General features: G+C 37.3%; 1 protein-coding gene across 1 annotated transcript; it reads right to left on the bottom strand.

Moving 5' to 3' along the window:
• Positions 1 to 13,779: 13,779 nt before the first annotated feature.
• si:dkey-202l22.3 (7 transmembrane receptor domain-containing protein) lies at positions 13,780 to 16,800 on the bottom strand. Its single transcript, XM_059515172.1, has 2 exons — positions 16,614 to 16,800; positions 13,780 to 15,574 (listed from the first exon to the last, which is right to left on the bottom strand). Exon 2 carries the CDS (start codon positions 15,566 to 15,568, stop codon positions 14,435 to 14,437), a length of 1,134 nt encoding a protein of 377 aa, XP_059371155.1. The 5' UTR covers positions 15,569 to 15,574; positions 16,614 to 16,800; the 3' UTR covers positions 13,780 to 14,434.
• Positions 16,801 to 22,760: the final 5,960 nt, after the last annotated feature.

Here is a 22,760-nt window from a genome sequence, read left to right as displayed (position 1 = left end):
TCTTCTCAGGTGTTCTGGATCCAGACTGGAGCTTTTGTAAATCCTAGTTACCATGGAACACAGAAACAAATAGAGACATCATTAGCATAGCTGCTCTTCCATCTAAGTAAAATTAATTACATTAACCCAAGCTAAAGAATAAGAATGCGCATTTGATCAGATACAACTGCAGGCACAATTTAACAGAAATGTCAAGTAACGAAGTATAAATACTTCGTTACATTACTTAAGTAGAAATTTGGGGTATCTATACTTTACTTGAGTAATTATTTTTCAACCGACTTTTTACTTCTTCTCCTTACATTTTCACGCAAGTATCTGTACTTTCTACTCCTTACATTTAAAAAAAAGCTTCGTTACTGTTATTTCATTTCGGCTTGTTTTCATTTGTCATCATAAAAAAAAAAAAAAAAAACCTATCCAGTTAAATCGCGCCATCCGGATGAAGTGAATTGGATTGTGGTTGGATGAGAAGTATAAACATATACCATTCCGACACCCTATTGGTTTGTACTTGATCCATCGCACCTGCACGTGACACAAATCACATCACACTCCTGCAAGGACATAGCCAGTGTTGGGTTCGTTTATCAAAAATATATATTTCTTAAAAGTAGGGTTGGGTATGGAACCGGTATCTGATCGCCTTAGAGTCAGTCCACTTAAATTGTCATATGAAACCAGCGTCAGACCCGTCTCCTCTCCGTCTTTCAGCGCGCTCTTCAACCTGCAGACCGCGAGCGGAGCAGTGCGTGCACACTTAAACACAAACAGAGGACACAAGGTATGTGTTTATCGATAGATTGTTAGAATTTCAGTATCTGTGCAGTTCTTTGTAATAAATACAGTTTACAAAAGGTCACGAAGGACGGAGCAGTCGGTTTCTCATCTACTGTTAAGTTTTCGCTTGTCATCACACCACAGCTGTTTCCTCCAGCGAAAATCTAGCCCTTAACACATATGAATGAACACATACTTTAATAACACTTATTTAAATATACTTAATCTAATCATACGTACTTTTATACATACACTACTGTGCAAAAGTATTAGTCACATTAGTATTTTCACTTAAAAGAATGGTGTTTGGCCAGTTATTTATATATTTTGCAGTAGTGTGTCAGTATAAAATATCAGTTTACATTTCCAAACCTTCATTTTGCCGTTGTCAGACTGCTTTATTATTATTATAATTAATGGCAAACTGATATTTCCTTCTGACACACTACAGCTAAAGATATAAATAACTGGCTTAAACCCCTTTTTTGGGGGTGAAAATACTAATGTGCCTAAGACTTTTGCACAGTACTGTACTTTAAAAACGACATTGTTGCTACTTTATAAAGAATGAGCATACAGTAACTCACAGAACTGATTAACCCTTGTGGATTGTTCAAATTCACTACCCTTTCGGTATGTTCGAAATTAAACTGTTGTAAAAATGTATCAGATTATTATTTTTATTTTTTTTGCATAAATCTGTTAATCAACTTCAGTCCTGATCAAAACTACCAAATGTTTTTTAAAAATCCAAAATTGTAACTCTTTAATTGCCAAGTTCATAAATGATGTCACTGATTTGGGGGAAAAAAACAAACAGAATGACTTATTTTCAATATAAAAGTAATTGTGGCTGGATTTTTTTTTTTTACTTTTTATAAGTACTTTTTATTTTTTAGTCTTGGGCATGTCAAAGATTAGTAGCAACATTGGCTTTGATGCATTTTTAGTTTTTGTGCAGCATTTTTCTCCCTAATTTGTTGTTGGTGGCTGTTTTTGCCCCATTGACTTCCATTATAATGAAATTTTTTGATTGCAAAGCCATGACACCATGTAATCATGCATTCTTGATTGTTTGTGGTTTTCCCTTTTGGGAAGAGGTAAAATTTGTTATTTTTACAGTTTATCACTAGGTGGGACCATTAACCCTTTAGATAGGCCTGTGCAAAAAAAGGCTTAGTTTCTGGCTTGTATATGGAGTTATATGGAGTATAACAGCAAATTATAGTGTTTGTGTGTGTGTGAGATTCTTGATTGTTGGTGGTTTTCCCTGTTGGGAAGAGGTAACATTTGTTATTTTTACAGTTGATCACTAGGTGGGACCATTAACCCTTTAGATAGGCCTGTGCAAAAAAAGCTTAGTTTCTGACTTGTATATGAAGCTATATGGAGTATAACAGCATATTATTTTGTGTGTGTATGTGTGCGTGTGTGAGAAAGAGAGAGAGAGAGTGTGTGAGAGAGACCTTTATATATAATTATCAGATTAAACAGATATTAAAATTAGTCATGTATTTTTTACTGTGTAAAATAATAAAATATGTTGTGAAAATAACGATGAAACAGACTGATGTATGTGTACAATTGAGAAATGGATACTTCTGAAGATAAATCGCAGCCCACGTCTCACGAGGTAAATATTTAATAAAAAAAAATAATAATGCAAACATTTTCGAGAAATAAGTAATTTGTACATTCACATATTTGGTAAGATAAAAATACATTATGTAGCTGTGTATACACACCATGAGTTCAACTTTCATCTCGTGAACAGTAGTGAACATTAGTGTATTTAATTCATTCACCAGACCCAAACACACACAATTTCAAATCCACTGGCTCAGTTAACATTTATAGTATAGCTATAATAGCAGTTTATATCTTATTTGCATTTGAAGTGATTTTATAAATCCTGTTAACATATAGAAGGTAATATTTGGACTTCTCTGCACTGACGTTTAGAACAACCGGAAATATCTACGCACACACTCGCAAGACCGGAAATCCAAGATGGCGGAGATATGCAACTAGCCCATTACACTTGTTTTGTTCATTTCAGTGCTCTTGTTATAAATCTATAGTGTATTTTGTTTTATTTTGAGATGATTTAATGTATATGTTTTTAATGTGTGTGTATATATATATATATATATATATATATATATATATATATATATATATATATATATATATATATACAAATGTTGCCTTTCTCCTGGAAAACTGCTGTCTTCAATCAGGTAACTTGAACACAGTTTTTGAATACCATTCTATTAAGTTATCTTTTATTCGTTTACTAAATCACTTTCACTAGCTTTGGTGTTTTTATTTATTTTTTTATTTTTTTTCAATTATTAATGAAGTTTATTTTAACAAAGTTTAGGATAAACATTTTCAGATAATCCAACCAATAAGCATCAGAGGAAGTTTATATATCGTCGCTTTTCTCACCTCCATTCCCAGACGACAGCAAGCCAGATATGCTTATTCTGTCTATTATATATACATATGTGACCTTGTGAATTGCTGTATAGTTCATAAATGCTAGACGATAAATTGTCCAAGAAATTATTGCGATAAACTATAATATTGTCATTCTCAGACCAGTTTCAACTAATATAATGGTAATGGCATAATAACGCAGGTACACCTTTTCAAAGATCAATAAAATTTTATTTTATTTTATGGCAGACTCAGAGAAAGAAATACCAACATGTTGACTTTGTGTGGCTTCAAATGAATTAATTTTGTATGTTATATTATGTTTATATGCCAGTTAGGGATGCTCATATTGACCGTTTAACCGTTAACCGAAAGTAAACATTTTGACCGATGAAGGGGCCGTTCAAATATCATGTCTTTTTTTGTGCTCAAGTTTGTTATTTCAAATTCGGTATGCACGCTCATAATGGAAGAGATGCGTTGCGACACGCACATTTTTCCATGCCCGTCCACAACGGATCTAGTTAAAAACATCTGTGCCCGGTTACATGAAACTCCTTAAGTGAGGGTTTCCCTGAGGGAGAAAAAATCCCTGAGGTAAGGGATTTCATTAAGAGCTTTGCAAGAAACTTCTTAACTCTCACTCTTACCTAAGTGTTTATACTAAGCGTTTCACAGTAGTTTCTGACAACAAACGGCAAAGATCGCAGGGGTTGCTATAGTTAACAGAGTACCTCTAACAGTAAACAGAACATAACGAACCACAAAGCCAAAGCCTTACTAAAATCACACTTGTATAAATATATTTGTGCTATAGAGAGTACAAACAACAGAAAACAAAAAACGTAAACCAAACTGGACAGAGGACGAAAAGGCAATTCTTTTAGAAGAATTCACAAAAAGAAAAAACATTCTCCAAAGCCGCTATAACCCATCAGTCACTAATTCGCACAAATCGAAAGCTTGGCAGGAGATAACAGAAAAAATAAATTCAAGAAATCTTGCTGTCAAGCGAACAGTAGAAGAAGTTATGAAAAAGTATGAAAACATAGTGGTGAGTTCAAGAAAAGAAATAGCAAACAATAAAAAAGAATCCGGAAAGACCGGTGAGTAACCTTCATGCTCTTGCCTGATAAATTGTATCAAAAAGGTATCACGCTTGGTATGAAACAGTGTTATTATTTTGCTGTGTAAAGGAGGAGGGCCACCGCCACAAGACCTATCCGACACAGTTTGGTGCTCAATGTCATGTTCAAGTGTTGCGGTGAGACGAAGGATTGACTGGGGGTCAAACCGATACTCTCTCAATAACTGCGTATTATTCATAGTCTCCAAGGGATTATTACGATCTTTAAAAACACGCCTTGGTATTTCCTCCTCTTCAGTTAACACTAAATCAGCCATCTTATTTTGAGTTTAAGTTGACTTAAGGGAGCTGTTTTGGTCCCTTAAATTTATTAAGGTGAAATGGTCACTAAGGACTTTGTAGCAACACTTAAGGGAACACTTAAATAAATAAGGGGAAAAACTTAACAACAGCCTTAAGTTCCTTAAGGAAACCCTTAGGGTTTTTTTATTGCAACCCAAGTTTCACTAAGGGTACCCTTAACCTTATATCTAAGGGATTTCTTAGCTTAAAGGAGTCATAACTTACAATTTTTCACTTTTCCACGAGAATCAATGTATGTTATGATTGCCTAACGATTATACACTGGGCGGGAAGCCGATATTTAAAAGTGAAGCGTTTGTTTACCTCAGGGTTTGTAAAATAGCCCACGTGCACGCGCACTCAAATACGAGATTTTGATTTCAGCCCCGTCTTGACGTCAAGACGGCGCAGGATATACCATATATGGACACCGCAGCAGGAAGCTCGCCCTTCCCCTCTCCCCCTCATATTCAGTCGCGAAAGATGCTGGAACGTAGTGCACACGTGAGTTGCTCTGTGGTTGACTGCCAGAATCAACATGTAAATGTGTTTTCTCTACCAAGAACGGACCTAGCTATCAGAGACCAGTGGATTAAATTCATTTTTAATGACGCGGTTCCTTCAACCCTTCCCACTGGCTTATCGTTATGTGTTTGTGCTAAACATTGTAGGCCGAAATCCTTCACAAATTTGGGGCAATATCAGGCGAAGTTGGCATCGAATCTCTGGAAAAGCGCCATTCCAACAAAATTGCCAGCAATTGAAACGGTAAGACTGTGTTTTTATTGCTCTACTGTGTGTAACAAACAGCATCTAACTGCTAATGCGGCTATTGTATGCTATTGCGCCTGTCATTAGAAAAATAAACGAAAGACTTGAGGTGAAGTAATTGTTTATGTTCCCTGTAAACGGACTGCAAAAACGGACTTTTGACTGCATTATAATGATTTCTTAATTCAGAATATGATCAAGATTGCGTAGGTTGATGTGTTCGGGGAATTTGCCAGTTAATAGTAACATTTAAAGCCCCTTAAATGAACGAAATGACTCGGAAAAAAGATCGAACAAGAGAGTCAGACACACTATCGTTCAATGAGCGCGTTCAGGCACAACACTGGCGGGAGTATTAGCTTCGAGGTATGGGGAATGGCTGCTAACGTACTTTGCACAAAACAAATGACTGAGATCATCATGAATTCGGTTATTGTTTATTTATTGCCTAACGCTTATGAGGCGCCGTCTAGTTTGTGTGTGTGCTCACGTCTTATATTTGTGTGTGTGTGCTGTGCTCACGTCTCATATGAGTAACTGTATGTGTGTGGATAGTTCATATACATGTATGTGTGACTAGTTCTTATATAGTATATATGCAAGCGTGTTTCATATGTGTGCGTGAATGAAGTTTGATTTAAGCCCTAAACAGCACCTTATACTTATACACTGGCCGGGAAGCCGGTCGCGTTCATTCACAACTTGCGCCATGATGTCAGTTTGTAATGATATGCTAAAGCGTTACCTGTGGTGTCAACCCCACTCCTTCCTGCAACCAATCAACACGCCCCTCATTTGCATTATTATAATGACCGTCCACGACAGCCAAAATATCGCATCAGATCTCGCGAGACAATAATGCCTTCAGAAATAAGGGTCTGAGGAGCTCTGTGCTTATTTTTTTTCCACTTTTCTTTTTTAGAAGGGCCTGAAAGATTATAATACAGCAGTAGGTATCCAAGGTAATACGACGTTATGACTCCTTTAAGGAGTTTCATGCAACCGGGCACTGAGCTTTTTAGAATGGCACGAGCGCACCAGGTCCAACTCAATCAGCTTCCTTCGGGGTGAAATTCCCCGTTGTTTTTGAAAAATGGGGTGCACCCAAACACTTTTCTTCGAAAATAAATCTTGTAGCAGAGTTGCAGCAAGGGTTTTTCGGTGGTGGAAATCCATTAATGAAATGTCCTTGTTGTAACGGAGATCGCAAGTGATGGATGCTTAGCAACGACGCCTCAGGAGCGCAACTGCCCGCGCGCTTTGGAAAGAAGGAGAAAAGTGTGTGAACTCACTGGGCGCGATTACACACGCAACTACATGCCAACAGACATATTTAGGCGAGCGAAAAGTAGGCCCATTTCGAGAGAAAGGGCATTGAAGTTACTTGTACAATATGCTATGTGGTATTAAAATAAAGCAGTAGTGCAAGTACAATGCAATATCACTTGAGACGCAAACATCCACAAGCAAATGAAAGGTGCTTCCCAAAGCTGGTCACTATAGCGAGATGTTATCTGTGCCATCGGAGAAGGTATTTTCTGCCGTGGGCTGGCCACAGGCTGCGCTCCAGACTAACCCCTCATCATGACGTTATTTTTTTTAAATAAAAAAAAAAAAAAAAAAATTATCGTGGCCTAAAAAATTTTCGAGCTCATTTTCTTTTTATTGTGCGATTCATTGATTTATCGACATATCGCGATAATTTAATTAAATTTAGTCTGCTAGTCAGAATTATAGCTGATTAAATAAAAATATGGTGTTTCATGTTTGATTTGGGATAGTGTTCCATGAGTCCTTTGTCCTGAACATTTTAAATGATCCTCCAGATCCTTCACTTTCTCAGATTTCCCAGCATCTTTTCTTTTTACACTGAGGACAATTGAGGGACTCATACACAACTATTTCAAAAGGTAAATGCATTTATTGATTTTCAAGAAAGCAACATAATTTATTAAGAGACACAAGATGTGAACTACTTGAATTGGATGTTCAGGGAAAATAATTTGTTTCTAAAAATCAGTATTAAAAAAGTATGTAGCTTCTGAAGGGCAGTACTAAATGAACAGATATGATGTTTAAACAAAACAAGAAAAAATGTACTTATCCTGTTGAAAATGTACACCCCCAATTCTTAATGGTTTGTGTTTCCTTCTGGAGCATAAGTATATAAAGTAAATAAATATGCAGAAGATGGAAAACCAAAGAATTTTTGGACTTGGAGGATTTTTCTGAAGAACAGCAGGCAGTTGAACTGCTTTGGACTCATGAAAAACTATATAACTAAAACAGCTGTGGGTCATCCAGTTTATGTAAACGTTTGAACATTTTTATAAATTATACATTTTCATTTTTACATTTTCATAAACTTATGAGCATAACAGTAGCTTCTGAAAGGCAGATATAAATGAAAAAACATAGCATGGTCCTGATGATGCCATTAGAGTTGTAGAATATATGTGTGTGTTTGTTTGTGTGTGTGTGTGTGTGTGTGTGTGTGTGATTGTTTGATTGAGAGAGCAGCAATCACTGTCCTGAAGTGTCCATTGCAAATGTATTAATTATTGTGTTTGTCTTTTGGTTAGTATTAATTTTGTATTATTTCTTTTCAAAATTATTTCATTTTTTTATCAACTAAACCCCTGGTCAGAGTCTGACTCCACCCACTGGCAATATTTGAAAAATGCTCAAAAGTGGGCAGAGCACAGCGGAGATAGAGGGGATGAACCGAGGGCGGGGCTGAGCGGGTGGGGCGTGAACATGAGACCCGCAGTGACGGATTGATTGACAGCTGCTGTCAGAGACGCTAAAATGGAGAGTGACTGTAGTGACGCAAGTAGCTTTGCAACAGAGTGTTCATTTGAAGTAGAGGACTTTTCTCCCCCACCTTCACCTGAAGTGGATGATGTCGAGGTGTCTGTGACCTGAGCCATATCAATTCGAACCGCTGGCTCAAACTGCGGTCTTAAGTCCCTTTTCAACGCGAGCTGTGTGGAGAAGCCCATTTCCACCTCCATTGCGTTGGAGAAGCAATCCCGCGTAAAATGCAGTTTGCATACTCTTGCTCTAGGCGGGAACTCGCGGTCTTCCAGGCCAAGTGCATGCAACCACTGACGCCTAATTTTAAAGTCTGCTGGAAAACTATGCAGTCCAGCAGTGCTGTCGCAACCAGCAACACTACACCTATGTACCATACTGACCACTGTACTAAATACAGATAAATCTATGCCAACTTGAAGCTATCCTACCTGATGCAATATATGCTCCTAACTAACTATGCTTCTAACAATACTAACGTTACACTAACAACTATGCTAATTAACTACATAGGCTACACGAAATAATTTTTGCTACAACTACATAGGCTACACGAAATAATCTAAATAAGTATATAAATGCTATGCTAAATAGATGCTATAATAGTCTATCCTGGTAGTTTTCAATACTCGCAATTCCAACTCCTGAATCACTACAGTCAGTGATTTTGACGGAACAAGATGGTTTTATACTGTCAAAGGGGTGGAAACTCGTACAGAGGGGCGTGGTGAGCTGGAAACTGCTTACGTCACCTGCCACCGCAACATCCAATAGGAAAAATCAACTGTAGTAGCCACTGTTCAACCTGAAGAGGGCAGCACTCAGACGTTTTTACACCATATATTGTATAATTAAAACACTTTATACTCAAATGTCAAAAAAGTTACTCGAATCAATGAACAGCACTAATAAAGCCCCATTCTTACAGATCATTAACTTAAAAAAAGTTGGTTTAGGGTTTAGTTACTCTTTAATGATTTACTTGAAGTGTCTGTTTGCAAAATATTGTATATATTTTTCTCAATCTAAATGATGTTGCAGTTCTGCTATGTTTGTTTAATAATATTTGCAGTCCTGTTAAATGTTTGCACTCTTGAATTTGCTGAAAATTCAATAATGAATGTAAATGTAAATGTTTTGCTGAACAGTTTCTGTAGTATTATCATATGGGATGCATTTTTGTTAAGAAGAAGGCCAGTAGCATTAAAACATATTAAGTGTACAGTAATTTACAGACGTTTACTGAGACACAAGTGTCCGTTTACGTGGATTTACCGGTGAGTTAAACATTTCCGTCCGTGTCTAGAAATCAGAAACGCCAGAGCACATAGATGGAAACTGCCGGAAACATTCCATTTACGGGTTTATAAATGGTCTCTGTTTATACGCTGACGTGAACAGTCCGGAAACACACCTTTTCATGCAGTAGTAGTTGTATTTTATATTTTATATTTGATCTAGATTTTTAGGCTCTACTGTTAGTGTTATCTGTGTGCACCATGGGTCTGAGAGTAACGCAATTTCGATCTTCTGTATGTATGTACTGCACTTGTGGAAGAATTGACAATAAAGCAGACTTGACTTGACTATAGCCTCAGTTGGTTATGTCTAAAATTAAAGTAAACAACTGAAAGAAACAAATGCATGTCTGTATATTAGATGCGTGTAGGTCTTAAAGGAACAGTAGGCTACATGCTGCAGACTGTAATTAAAGGGATAGTTCCCCCTAAAATTTAATTTCTGTCGTTGTTTATTCACTCACATGTTGTCCCAAACCTATATTAATTTCTTTATTGTGCTGCACACAAAAGAAGATATTTTTAAGAATATGGATATCCAAACATTTGCTGGTCCACATTGACTTTGATAGTAGGGGGAAAAATACTATGGAATTCACTGTGATCCAGCAACTGTTTGGTTTTCCACCTTCTTTCAAAATAGAGTTTATGTTTAGCAGAAAAAGGAAACTCATTCAGGTTTAAAACAACTTTTGAGTGGGTACTTGAAGGTATAAAAACAAACACTTATTTAAATTGTTGGGTGAATTATTCCTTTAATGTTAATAAAACACCAAACACAATATACTTTTGACTCCTGAAAAACTTTAATACAGTTGCTTTAATAGGAATCAGTGCATATAAATGTATAGTGTTTTATTTTTATTTGTTCATTAAATTTTTTGAATGCTCCTGCTAAATACTATTGTACCTGAAAATAAAACACTGTTTATTTTTATTTGAATATTATGTTTATTGGTGTTTTTTTTTAATAACAAAGATAAAATAATGACAAAGAATTTTATCTTCTCCCACTTTGGCCTAAATATCCGCCATACTTTTTCATATTTTGTTAACTTAATGTAACAAACTTTGTCTTTATTATAGGGTTATTAGTTTGGCTGTAATGCTCAAACAGCTTGCAAAATAGAAAAACCAATTCAATTCAATTCAAGTTTATTTGTATGGCGCTTTTTACAATGCAAGTCATTGCAAAGCAACTTTACAGAAAATTAAGTTTCTACAATATTTAGTAGTAGCTTATAAGTGGTGATTGTCAGTTTATGTGCATATGATAGGAATTTTCAGAAAAATTAAAGGGATAGTTCACTCAAATAACAAAATTATGTCATTAATAACTTACCCTCATGTTGTTCCAAACCCGTACGACCTTTTATCTTTGGATATCTCCAGAAAGATAAGAAAAACATCTTCAAAGTAATCCATGTGACAACAGAGGGTCAGTTAGAATTTATTTGAAGCATTGAAAATACATTTTGGTGAAAATAGCAAAAACTATTACTTTATTCAGCATCGTCTTCTCTTCCGTGTCTGTTGTGTTAGAGAGTTCAAAACAAAGCAGTTTGTGATATCTGGTTCGCGAACTAATCATTCGATGTAACCAGATCTTCTTGAACCAGTTCACCAAATCGAACTGAATCATTTTAAACGGTTCGCATCTCCAATAAGCATTAATCCACAATATATATATATATATATATAATTTTTTTTTTATAAGGACATGAAATTTCACTCCTAGAATCTCTTTCTCCCCCTCTAGCCTAGCTGATTTATTTCCAATTGAATCTTAAGCAGCTAGACGTGTTTGACATTGGAACCAATAGCAACAGCTGCTCTTTATGAAACCTTCTGTAGCAGGCCATGAAAATATATTTGTGTGCACCACATCGTGATATCTGCAAGTCTGCAGCATTCCTTTCTCTAAGCTTAATGACATCATTAGACCAAAAATCTCACTTCACTGATTTTCCTAATACTTTCTGCGGGAAAGTCAAATAGCTTATATAATAAAGTTTATATAATATATAGTTTATGTAATACTTATTCTATAGCTTAGGTTAAACTAATTAATTTTACTTTGTTGAAACAGCAGCTACGCTAATGATGTCTCTATCTGTTTCTCTGTTTTGCCACAACATTTACACAAGCTCCAGTCTGGATCCAGAACATCTGAGAAGAGATGATGCCAACCCCTAAGAGGACCTCAGATGATGCTAACAACATACAGAACTAACAAATATTGCTACTTATTATGCAATCACATTATAATTGCTGTTAATAGTGTTCATTGTTTGGTTCACTATGTCTTGAATAAATATTTCAGAAAATTCCTGTCATTTGCACATAAACTGATCACCACTTATAAACTACTACCAAATATTGTAGAAACTTAATTTTCTGTAAAGTTGCTTTGCAATGATTTGTATCGTAGAAAGCGCTATACAAATAAACTTGAATTTAATTGAATAGTTTATTTATTTAATTTTATTTTTATTATTATTTTTTATTTTTTGATGGATAAAAAGGTTGGTCAGTGATGTTGATGTACCTCGTGCTATACATAGAAAAAGAATAGTCAGAAAGGACATACCTTTAATATCTCACTTGTTTTTTGAGTCAACAATGAGATTATATGAAGAGGAGATGGAAAATCTCCTCTAGAGTTTCAGAATAAGTCTCAACAATGTTGCAAAATTTCCTCAGAATTTTTAAAGACATCCAAGTGTGAAATGTTAGCTGTGACTACATGCTTACTCATAATGCTCAACATTGGATAACAAACTGTTGCTGCCTCTCACAGTTTCAACAAAGCCCTGGGGTCTATTTGTCATCTATTATGAATCATGCCTATTAGCATCATTGCTACTGTGCTCCCTATATGTAAAGGGACCCATTGAAATTAGGTGGTCCAGGCATGTTGAGTGCAGGGAATACACAAGTTCTTATTAGGGAACCCTTGGGGATTGGTGGCTTGGTCCATTTTGGCTAGGTCAATTTCCCTGCGAATATATATGTGATCATGTTTTATATGTTTTCTAATAAATGACTAGACTCTTTCAAACACTGGTGAAAGTGTAGCATTTTACTCAAACATTTATAAGGTAAAACAGTTGCAAAAGGTCGCCCACAGTGACAGCAGATATCGTCTATGTGATTGTATTCACACAGGTCATAACCACATTGTTGTAGCATAGAATCAGCCAGAAAACTACAAGACTGTATGAATTAATATTTTGTGTGTGTGGGGGAAACTGTTGCTGTTGTAATTCATGTCTAAAGCTGAGTAAACACTGTGATTTTACCATGATTTGGGGGCCATAAATGTATTTTTATTGTTGGTCACAGGCAGCTTAGTATTATGTTTCAGTTGATTAAATTTGAGATGAATAGCTTCCAGTGACGTTCTGATAGTATTAAAAATGTTGTGTCCTACAATGTAGTTATCTAATGAAGAATTAATTAGGGGACAGCCATTGATGACAGATGTGTACTGTATGAGTCATATCAAAATCTATCAGTTAAAAAAAGTTTGACTATAATATATGCAAAATAAATGTAATGTTACTTGTTTGACATTACTTTCCCATATGATAATACTACAGAAACTGTTCAGCAAAACATTTACATTTACATTACATTTGAGGTTGCATAGTCTACTTTGGATTTTACTCAACATCTCACTGGGGTCACATCATACAATCTGACAAGCAACTATTGTAAAGACGTCAAAAAAATGCACATATTAGGTTAAAGAAAAAGAAAACCATTAATAGTATGGCTTTGTTTCCATCACACAAATACTGACATTCTACCATTAATTTCCTTAAATGTTTTGGGTTATATACTCTTGTTAATTCATCTGAGAAATGGTTGACTTGATGAGTAATGTAGTGTGGTGTGAATGCATTGTAGAACATCTAATTAAGCCTATCTCACACCTCCAGAGAGCTTTCAAAATGAGACCTCAATTCTTACAGCTCTCCAAGGGAAATGGCAAAACCACATAATAGCAAAACAACTGGCACTTGCTCCTGTGAAATTATCATTACTTTAGCTTTTGCCACTTATAAAAGGTCAGACTCAGTCTCTTGAACATTTTATGGAACTTTGCCTCTCTTCAGAAATGTAGCAGTGTTCCAGTGTAAGCTACCTCGTATGTGTCTTAAAGCAGAGCACACAGTCCATTACCGGAGGCAAAAGGCAGTCATTTGATTGAACTCTGATTGCCGGAGCCCTCTTGAGAGTGTCTGGCTCTGAGGCCAAGTTTCAGAGCAGTGACCTATATCAGATGAGCACTGATCCTTAGAGGATTGTGAGACTGATAGGGTTTATAAGACATTCTGCATCATTGTTTTCTGGTATAGGTGAGAGCTAAAGCAACAGCGTTAACCGCTTATCCTCTAAATGAAGATACAGCAGGGTCAGAGGTGATGGGAAAGAGGTAACTCAGCCAAAACCCATGATATTTCCCTAGCTGCTTCCTAATAGCTGGAGAAAGAGAAAGAAGGAATTGATAAAGAGCTGTCAACATCTAGCTGTGGTTTGCTGGTACTTCCCTTAGCCATAGTAAGTTCAAGGACAGGGTATTACCAAAAAGATTCTTCTATGCCTTCAGTAAAAGCCGCTCTGTAAATTTGTGTTTAGTATCAGGGGTTTTCATTCAAGGTCCAAGGGATACATGAGGGAATCTTGAGGCTGAATCACTAATGTCCACAGAAACATCAGACAGAGACAGAGTATTCTCTTTAGTCCTCATGAAAGAAAAGCCTACCAACAAAAAAACCCTTCGTTCTCATATAATACCATTGAATATTGGCTGTAATACCACTCCAGTGCTGCGAAACCCTCTTAATGTCTTAGTGCTCCTTCTGATTAGTCTGTGTCGATGTGCCACGGATCTTCAGAGGCAGCTGTCGGGGATGGGGCTCTCGGCTGATTGGCTTTCCTTCACAGCTACCTCAGAAATGAGTGTCAAGCAGGTGGCAGGGTTGCGGGAAGCACAGCGAGATAGTAGCTCCTGTCCACTACGTTTGCAAGGGCACAGGTAACCCTGCAGGTGCATGCGGACCTTGCTGTGCAGTGAGGCATAGATGAAGGGGTTGTAGCAGGCTGAACTCATGGCTATCAGGTGGCAACTGACCTGCAGCACGTTGACGTAGCGCTTGTCCAATATCTGGAAGTCCGAGTCTAGATCCAGAAGGAGATTGAGGACTTGCAGCGGGAGCCAACAGAGGGCAAAGGCAAGGACGGAGGCCACCAGAAGGGAGAAAGTCTTGTGCCGCTGCTTGCTCCATTGCTGCTGGCTATGGGACGACTCTCCAGGCAACGTGTGTTTGCGGAGGTGCATGCTGATGGCACAGTAGGAGATGCTTACAGACAGCAGGGGGATCATGTAGGATGCCAGCAAGAAGAAGCAGGAGTAGAGCAAGCGCTGTCGTTCGGCTTCCAGCCAGAATTCCTCGCATACTACAAGCTCCATGCCACTGGGTCGCAGGTCCACGTAGCGCGTGTGGAGGGAAGGAGGAGCGGCCAGGGCCAATGAAACTGCCCAGACACCCAATGTCACTGCACCACAGCCCCACACCGAGATACGCCTCCGCACTGGATATGCCACCACCACGTAACGGTCCATGGCAATGGCAGTGAGGGATAATACAGAGGCGAAGACCGTTGCACCTTGCAACAGAGGAATAAGGTGGCACATTGGACGGCCGAATGCCCAGCCATGTGCATCAAAAGCATACGATGCTGTCAACGGCACACAGCTAAGGCACATCAGCAAATCCCCAGCTGCCAGGTTGCCGATGAAGAAATTGGTGGCATTGTGGAGCTTCTTGTCTGCCAGAATGCAGGCAAGAAGGAAACTGTTTCCGACACCAGCAACAACAACGACCAAGGTGTAGAGTGGAATAAACAGAGGTTTGAAGCGCAAAAGCAGCTGGGTTCCTGAAAATGTATCCAGGGGGTCTGTTCTATTCGTAGCTCCGAGGGTTGCATTAATGCCGGCCAAAACTTGTTCCAGAAGAGGATCCATTTCAACCTGTGACAAAAACATTCATGAAAAACAAAGATAACCTTTATGCACAAACAGGTACACTCTCACTCATCCGTTAGAGATAAACTCAGTGTGAGATTGGCACATGGAAACGCTGTTGCCATGCTCTTGATGGAACCCCTTTTAAAAAGTCTTTCTCTTTTTGTCTTGATGATACTTGAGCACCCTCTAAGCACTAAGCAGAAAGGTTGCATTTCACGGATCGAATTAATCGCTCAAGCAGACTTTTTTTCAAGGTGAGTCATAAAGCCTAATTGCAGTGTTATTATTTAGTGTTATCTAGAATAAACTTCTAAGCAATTTACCTTTATTTAAAGCCACATTGTCTGGCATAGTTAATTCACAAAGATGTACTGGTTATCAGGCATTCTGAATGGAGAAAAATGAGCATTTTATGACTCTATAATTACTTCCTGAGTATAAATCAAACTTCATTACAGGACATGCGATTACATGAATTCATGATTACAATTGTAATTATACCGCATGCTTAGCAAACATAATTGGAAAAGGCCAAAAAGTAATAATGATGGTTATGTATATCAAATGTAAATGCAGTTAATAACTTAAATTCTTTATCTAATAACAATGTTTTGCATTGTTTTTTTTGTTTGTTTGTGAACTATGATACAGTGTGTTCTTAATATGCCACCTTTGTTAATAGCGATAGAGATTAAGTATAGATGTTATATTAGATATGATATCTGATGGTGCCATTAGCTGCCAGTAAAACAGACAGCGTGTGGTCAGGATGAGAAAAATCATACGCACTGAATTTTGAAGACTTTTAAAATTTACAGTTTAAAGCAATTGAATACAAAAATAATGAATCTGAATTCAAATTTATTATTTTTAATAATAAAACTATGCAGCACTGAATCCACAATGTGTGTAAAACAAAAATTAAAAAGTGTTTTAAAAGCAATTACAATTACAGCACAGTTTTGAAAAGGCACATGCAATGTAAATGACAAGCAAGTGCGTGTTTGTCAGAGAAATTGCAAAAGACACACAGAAAGAGTACCTGCTGCACAAAAGCTTGATGTATATCAAGGTGTGATTTTTTTTATGTCCCCACAGTCTTCTTCCTCAGTTGAGATATTATAACTCAGCTCCAAATGTCCACATCCATAAATGATCCTCCGTGCCCAGTTTTCCATGTGTATCTGATATCAATTACCACTGTCTCACAGGAGGAGAGTGGTTAGTGAGGTGCAGACCACCAACCCAATGGTCTGTGGTGGAGGGGGTGCTGGGAGGCTGAGAAGGAATGAGTGAGCAAGAGAGAGAGAGAGAGAGAGAGAGAGAGAGAAGGGGGAGTGACTCTGTCTTCTGTCACAACCGCAGTAAGAAAACACAGTTCTCCTACTGAGACCAACCTCCTTTTTTCTTTCATACTCTCTCTCTCTAGATTAAAATTCACACAGAGGCATATATTTTAGAGATTTTTTTCTTTATAAAAACTCAGTCTTTAATCTCTCTATGAGAAATCTTGGTATCTGAGGGCAGCTGATATTTTTGGAAAAATCAGTTGGTGATGCTCATGGTTGGAACACTAATGAACACTACACAAAATAAACATAATATATATATATATATATATATATATATATATAGATATGAAAAGATATGCAGCTGAGGGTTTCTTCATATGGGCTTTTTGGGCTTTAACATTAAACACTTTTTTTGTTGTTTTGGTGGAAATCACGAAACAACTATGGGATGGCTAAATATATGTATATATATATAAAATTTGTAATCAATGCATTCACCACACTTTCCCAGCTAATTAAGTGTCAAGACCTATATAAGTATGACAAAGAATGGTTTGCATCCTAAAATTTTAAGTTAAAGCAAGAGATAAAAAATAAATAAATAAATAAATAAAACAAATCAGCAGATGTCTACAGTAGCTATCTGCCTTCATCGGTTTAATAATTTTTTGGTTTCTCAGTGATTATATAGAAAAGCGACAACATCATGTGATCATAATCAGTTAACCCACAGAGAGAGAGATCACAAGCCCGTGTGTGTTACAGACGGCCATCTTCCATATGTGCTTCAGCACGCTAAAATTGCTTGTTCTCTAAAAGAGCATTCTCGGGTGCGTCTTTTTAAAGATGGTGTTGCGTCAGACAAACTCGAAGATGTGTCTTTGTAAAGATGACATTACGTCTTCATCTGGAAATGATGGCTATGCTTTCCCAGGCCACCATGGGGGTTGGGCTCAAGTGGAGATATCTCCACCTTGTCCCGAGCCCAAACATTTGGAAAACTGGTTCTTCGGGGTGACCAGGAGCTGGGGCTTACCAGGTCGTGGAAGGCACCTTTCTCTGCCGGAAACTGACCTGCTATCTCTTCCCCCGCCCCCATTGAAGCGGTCAGTTGCGATGCAGTTGTAACCTAATAACGCCTTCACCCGGCAGGGCAAACCATGCCTCCCCTCCCAGGTCTGTAGGTACTTATCTGGATCTGTCTGATGATGCTTATATGGATTGTGGAGAAGCTACATCCACCTTACACACTACAGTGCTACTGCAGGTTCTTCAGGCTAAAGCACTGAGGGACCTGTACGACGGTGGAAACAATCCAGAAGTTCTGAAAGAGCTCCAAACTACAACTGACCTCTCACTCCGAGTGACGAAGATCAGGGTTCCCACTACTCCCTTCAGGGATCAGGTGGTGGCCCTGCAAGCACTACCCCCAGAGGAGGCAGACCCAGACCTAGCTTTGTCCTTTGTCCACTGGAGAGTGGATTCCATCACCCTTGCTTATCAGGCACAGGGTGTGCCCTGCCGGTCTGGGTGCAAGCATACTCTACTAGAAGTGTTGCATCCTCCTGGTCGCTGGTTTGAGGCACCTCACTGACAGATATTTGTAGAGCCTTTGTGTGGAGCACAAGGGTAGAGGCACTTAGAGACCCAATTTTAGTGTTGGCTTGCTTAAACTACTCCAAAGAGTCTGTACTGTACACCCTGTCGAACTCTTCTGTCCCCTTAGCAGCCAGACGTGGCAGAGTATCCGGCACCAGACCCTCACTCAATAAATCTGTGAGAACCGGTAGAGGGCTGGGTTCTGTATATAGAGACCTAAGTGGATCCCATATGTGTAAAGTCCACGATATAGCCTCAGTCAGTGTTTCCCTGGCAGACTTTCTGCCATTTTCCAAGAGTTACAATCACCTCTAATCTTCCATATTCACCTAAACGATAGTTCATATGTGTAAGTGCATCTGAACCTCCTTCGGGAAGGATGGGGCCTCCGCAACATTCCTGTTCCAAGTGAGACGGGTACATTTTCCCAGTGTTATCCAATCTTACAGAATGGGCAGTGCTATGACTGGCCTTCTTGTTGCGAGCTCCAGCCTACGATGAAAAGGGGGCGCTGGAGGCTCGCACAGGACACTGGAAGGGGCAGCATCCACAGCGTTTTGGTAGGGAACATAATTCGTCAGTAATTAGCGATGTGTCATCTCCGTTCCCTCTTTCAGGGAACATCTCGGTTACATATGTAACCCTCTAACCTGGAAGGAGGGAGCAGAGATGTAAAGTCCAGTCGCCACAGCTGTTGTACCACCACTGAATGGCTGGGTTACCGGCTCGGCTCCTCTGTGAAAACCTGGTATGCGTTGCACCTGCTGCCTTTTTATGCTTACACTATGATCAGTGGCAGCGGATGCAATCACTGAATGCCAATGTGCATTGGCTTGTTTAGTTACACTCTAAGTGGATTGGTCTTCCTAGGCGAGATCCCAATTTGTCAGTCATTACCGAAGTGACAACTCCATTCAGGGATCCAGGGTTACATACATAACCAAGACTTTCTCTATGTAACACAAAAAAATCTAACAGGAATTAATATTATGGCAAAGGTGTTTGCAAATGTTTGCTTTAGATATGTGTTTGTGATATTTTGAATGCAGTGCTTTATTTAGCAAGAAATTGTGAAGCATTTTGTTTGTGTAATTCTTGAGTTTGTGTATAAAGTTTTGAAAATATATGTAAGCAGTTGAAAAAAAAACCTTGTAATATTTAAAAATTAATCTATAGGAATTTTTATAAATCGTTTTGTGACAAATTAGCAGATGTTTCACTATCTGCCTTCATCAGCCTAATAGTTCTTTGTTTCTCAGTGATTGTATAGAAAAGCGACAAACATCATGACCATAATCAATTAATCCACAGGCTTAAATTCAACAAACACAAACAAATTGATGGTAAACATGTCAGAGAGAGAGAGAGATAAAAATTATCAAAGATGACATTGTCTGTAAATAAAACATCCAAAAATGCCTCACTTTGTATGGTTTCTTTTTTTTTTCTTTTTTTAAAATCAATATCTCCACATCAGCGGAAAGTAATCACTCATTCAATACTTATACATTTAAGTTGTTCAGTATCGTGATTAGAATCAATACAGTGTCTAGCAATTAGAAATCACTTACTTTGATTCTCAATGTTCTTGACGTTTTCCCTACATACATGCATGAACATTAGAGTATATATATCAAATTTTTAGAAGAATATGTTATACAAGATTTTATATAATACACCTGTTGTACTGTAGTAATACACATTGTAGTACAGAAAAAAAAAACATGATTTACAATTTTGACATGGAAAACAACTGTCTATATATGCTTTTTGTCATCACATATAACTAGGGTTGGGTACCGAAATGTACCCATGGAACCGGTATGCACCGAATAAGTACGCAGATTTCGGTTCCTCATTTCAGTGCCTCTTAAATGCCTGAGCGAACGATTGAAATATTTGCCCTGGTTCTCCAAAATGTACTCAAGACACATGGGCGTCGCTAGGTTTTTTTAGCAGGGCCATAGCATTTAGCTCCATAAACTGTACGTATACAAATTTGCGATCGCCTCAGAGTCAGTCCCCTTAAATTTCATATGATACCGGCGTCAGACCCGGCGTCAGAGCAGCGCGAGCAGACTCAAACAGAAACAGAGGACACAAGGTGTGTGTTTATTGTTAGATTGTCAGAATATCTGTATCTGTGCAGTTCTTTGTCATAAATACAGTTTACAAAAGGTTACGAGGGAGCAATTGGTTTCTCATCTACTGTAAATTTTTCCTCTGTTCACTGCTCATCACTCCACAGCTGTTTCCTCCAACGACAATCTGGACCTAAACATGCATGAACACATACTTTAATTACACTTATTTAAATATACTTAATCTAATTATACGTACTTTATACATACACTACTGTGCAAAAGACTCTTAGGCAGTCTGTTGTCAGACTGCTTGTGCATTCAACAATCTCACTAGATTATTATTAAAATTAATGGCAAAAATGAATGTTTGGAAATGTAAACTGATATCTCCTACTGACACACTATAGCAAAAGATATGAACTGGCTTAAAACCCTTTTTTTGAAGTGAAAATACTTATGTCCCTAAACCAGTACTTTACAAACGACATTGTTGCTACTTTATGAAGAATGAGCATACAGTCATTCACAGGACTGATTAAAGACAGTGACAGACAGCACTTATTTTAACTAAATATCAGAGTGATTGACAGAGATACAGTAGAAACATTATGTGTGATTTTGTATTAAATAATGACCCAGATCGTGAAATACATTTATTAGCCTTAGAGTAAGAGAAGCTTGGTAAATGAGAGCATCCAAGGAGAGTGTGAATGCTATGAATTTATTTTAAATATTTTTAATGTTCTTTAATGTTATCCGTTTTAGGCTTTTTTAATGAATTTATTTTTATAGAAGTATCGGTTCAGGCACCGGTACCGTTTTAAAAGTATCGAAATGGCACCGGTATCGTATAAAACCCATCGATACCTAATCTCATCTAACTATGTTCACCATATTTTTAGATTTTTTTTTAAAGAGAACATTGGGGGATATAAAAAAAAAAAAAATAATAAAAAAAAACTTTAAGGAAAAATCTGAAGCTAAAATAAACCAAAATTTATTTAATAATAAATAAAATAATACTAATAATAATAATACAAATAATAATAATAATAATAATAATAAAATACATTTTGCTGACAGAATCTTTTCTTGTCACAATTTCTGAAACCTGACACTCAAACCCCAGAACCACACTCCAAATCAAAACACTACAAAACATACACTAATTCTCAGCTTTTAACTCACTTTTTGCATAACACAATACACAGTTCTCTATGTATCAAAAAATTCTAACAGAAATTAATATTATGGCAAAGGTGTTTGCTTTTGAGATGTGTTTGTGATTTTTTAAGACAGTGCTTCATTTTGCAAGAGATGGGATGCATTAAAATTCTCATTTAAACCCAAAGATGACATTGTTTGTATGATTTTGTTAAAATCAATATCTCCACATCAGCAGAAACGAATCACTCTTTCAATACTTATACATTTAAGTTGGTCAATATCGTGATTAGAATCAATACAGTGTCTAGCAATTAGAGATCACTCACTTTGATTTTTGACATTTATTGCCACTGTCATTAATTTGGGAAAAATCACTACATCCAAGATTCTCTCTTATATTTCCTAGACAACAACTTTGATCAACTTTTCATTCACTATTGTGGATGTTTTAATTTTATTGTGATTCCCAGTGATTGAAAACAGCCCTCTTGCATTTTCCTAGCATGATGATAGTCATCATACTTACTAAATGCCCTTGACCACAACAAAAAAGAGCTGCATGTCAGACAAGTAATTCCTTCTATAACCATCACTTCTAATCACCATTAGCTTTGCTATTTGTATCACAATGAGAAGGCAATCATTTGTATGACTCTGAATGAGAGTCATTAAGTGTCTCTATAATGAGCAAATTCAACGTGGAATGTACTGATTATTTAAACACTGAATTACACTAAAATTAAGAGTAAAGTTTAAAATCAAAAATGATTGTTTGATGTAAAGACATTTAATTCGCATTAATTCACGGTAAATGCCGTATCTCCCTCAAAGGACAGCTGACTTGGGTGTTTTCAATTTGGACAGTCAAACTAACACAGAGTGAATGTTTTTTGAGGGGGCTGACACCAGGCTTAAGACAATCAATTACCATCTTGTTGATACCCTGAGAAGAGTGAACTAAAAAGGGCCAAAAAATTGAGCAAATAGAGTGAATTTGAAAGGTTAATTGCAATTGTGCCTGTCTAAGTAAATGTCTTGGCATAGCTA

The sequence above is a fragment of the Carassius carassius genome, chromosome 28, assembly GCF_963082965.1.
Source record: "Carassius carassius chromosome 28, fCarCar2.1, whole genome shotgun sequence".
Lineage (NCBI taxonomy): Eukaryota > Metazoa > Chordata > Actinopteri > Cypriniformes > Cyprinidae > Carassius > Carassius carassius.
The sequence above is the reverse complement of the archived record's forward strand: the minus strand, read 5'-3'. Positions and strand labels throughout refer to the sequence as shown.

Coding starts and splice junctions, on each gene's coding strand:
- si:dkey-202l22.3 (XM_059515172.1), bottom strand. CDS start 15,568: ATGGATCCTCTTCTGGAACAAGTTTTGGCCGGCATTAATGCAACCCTC.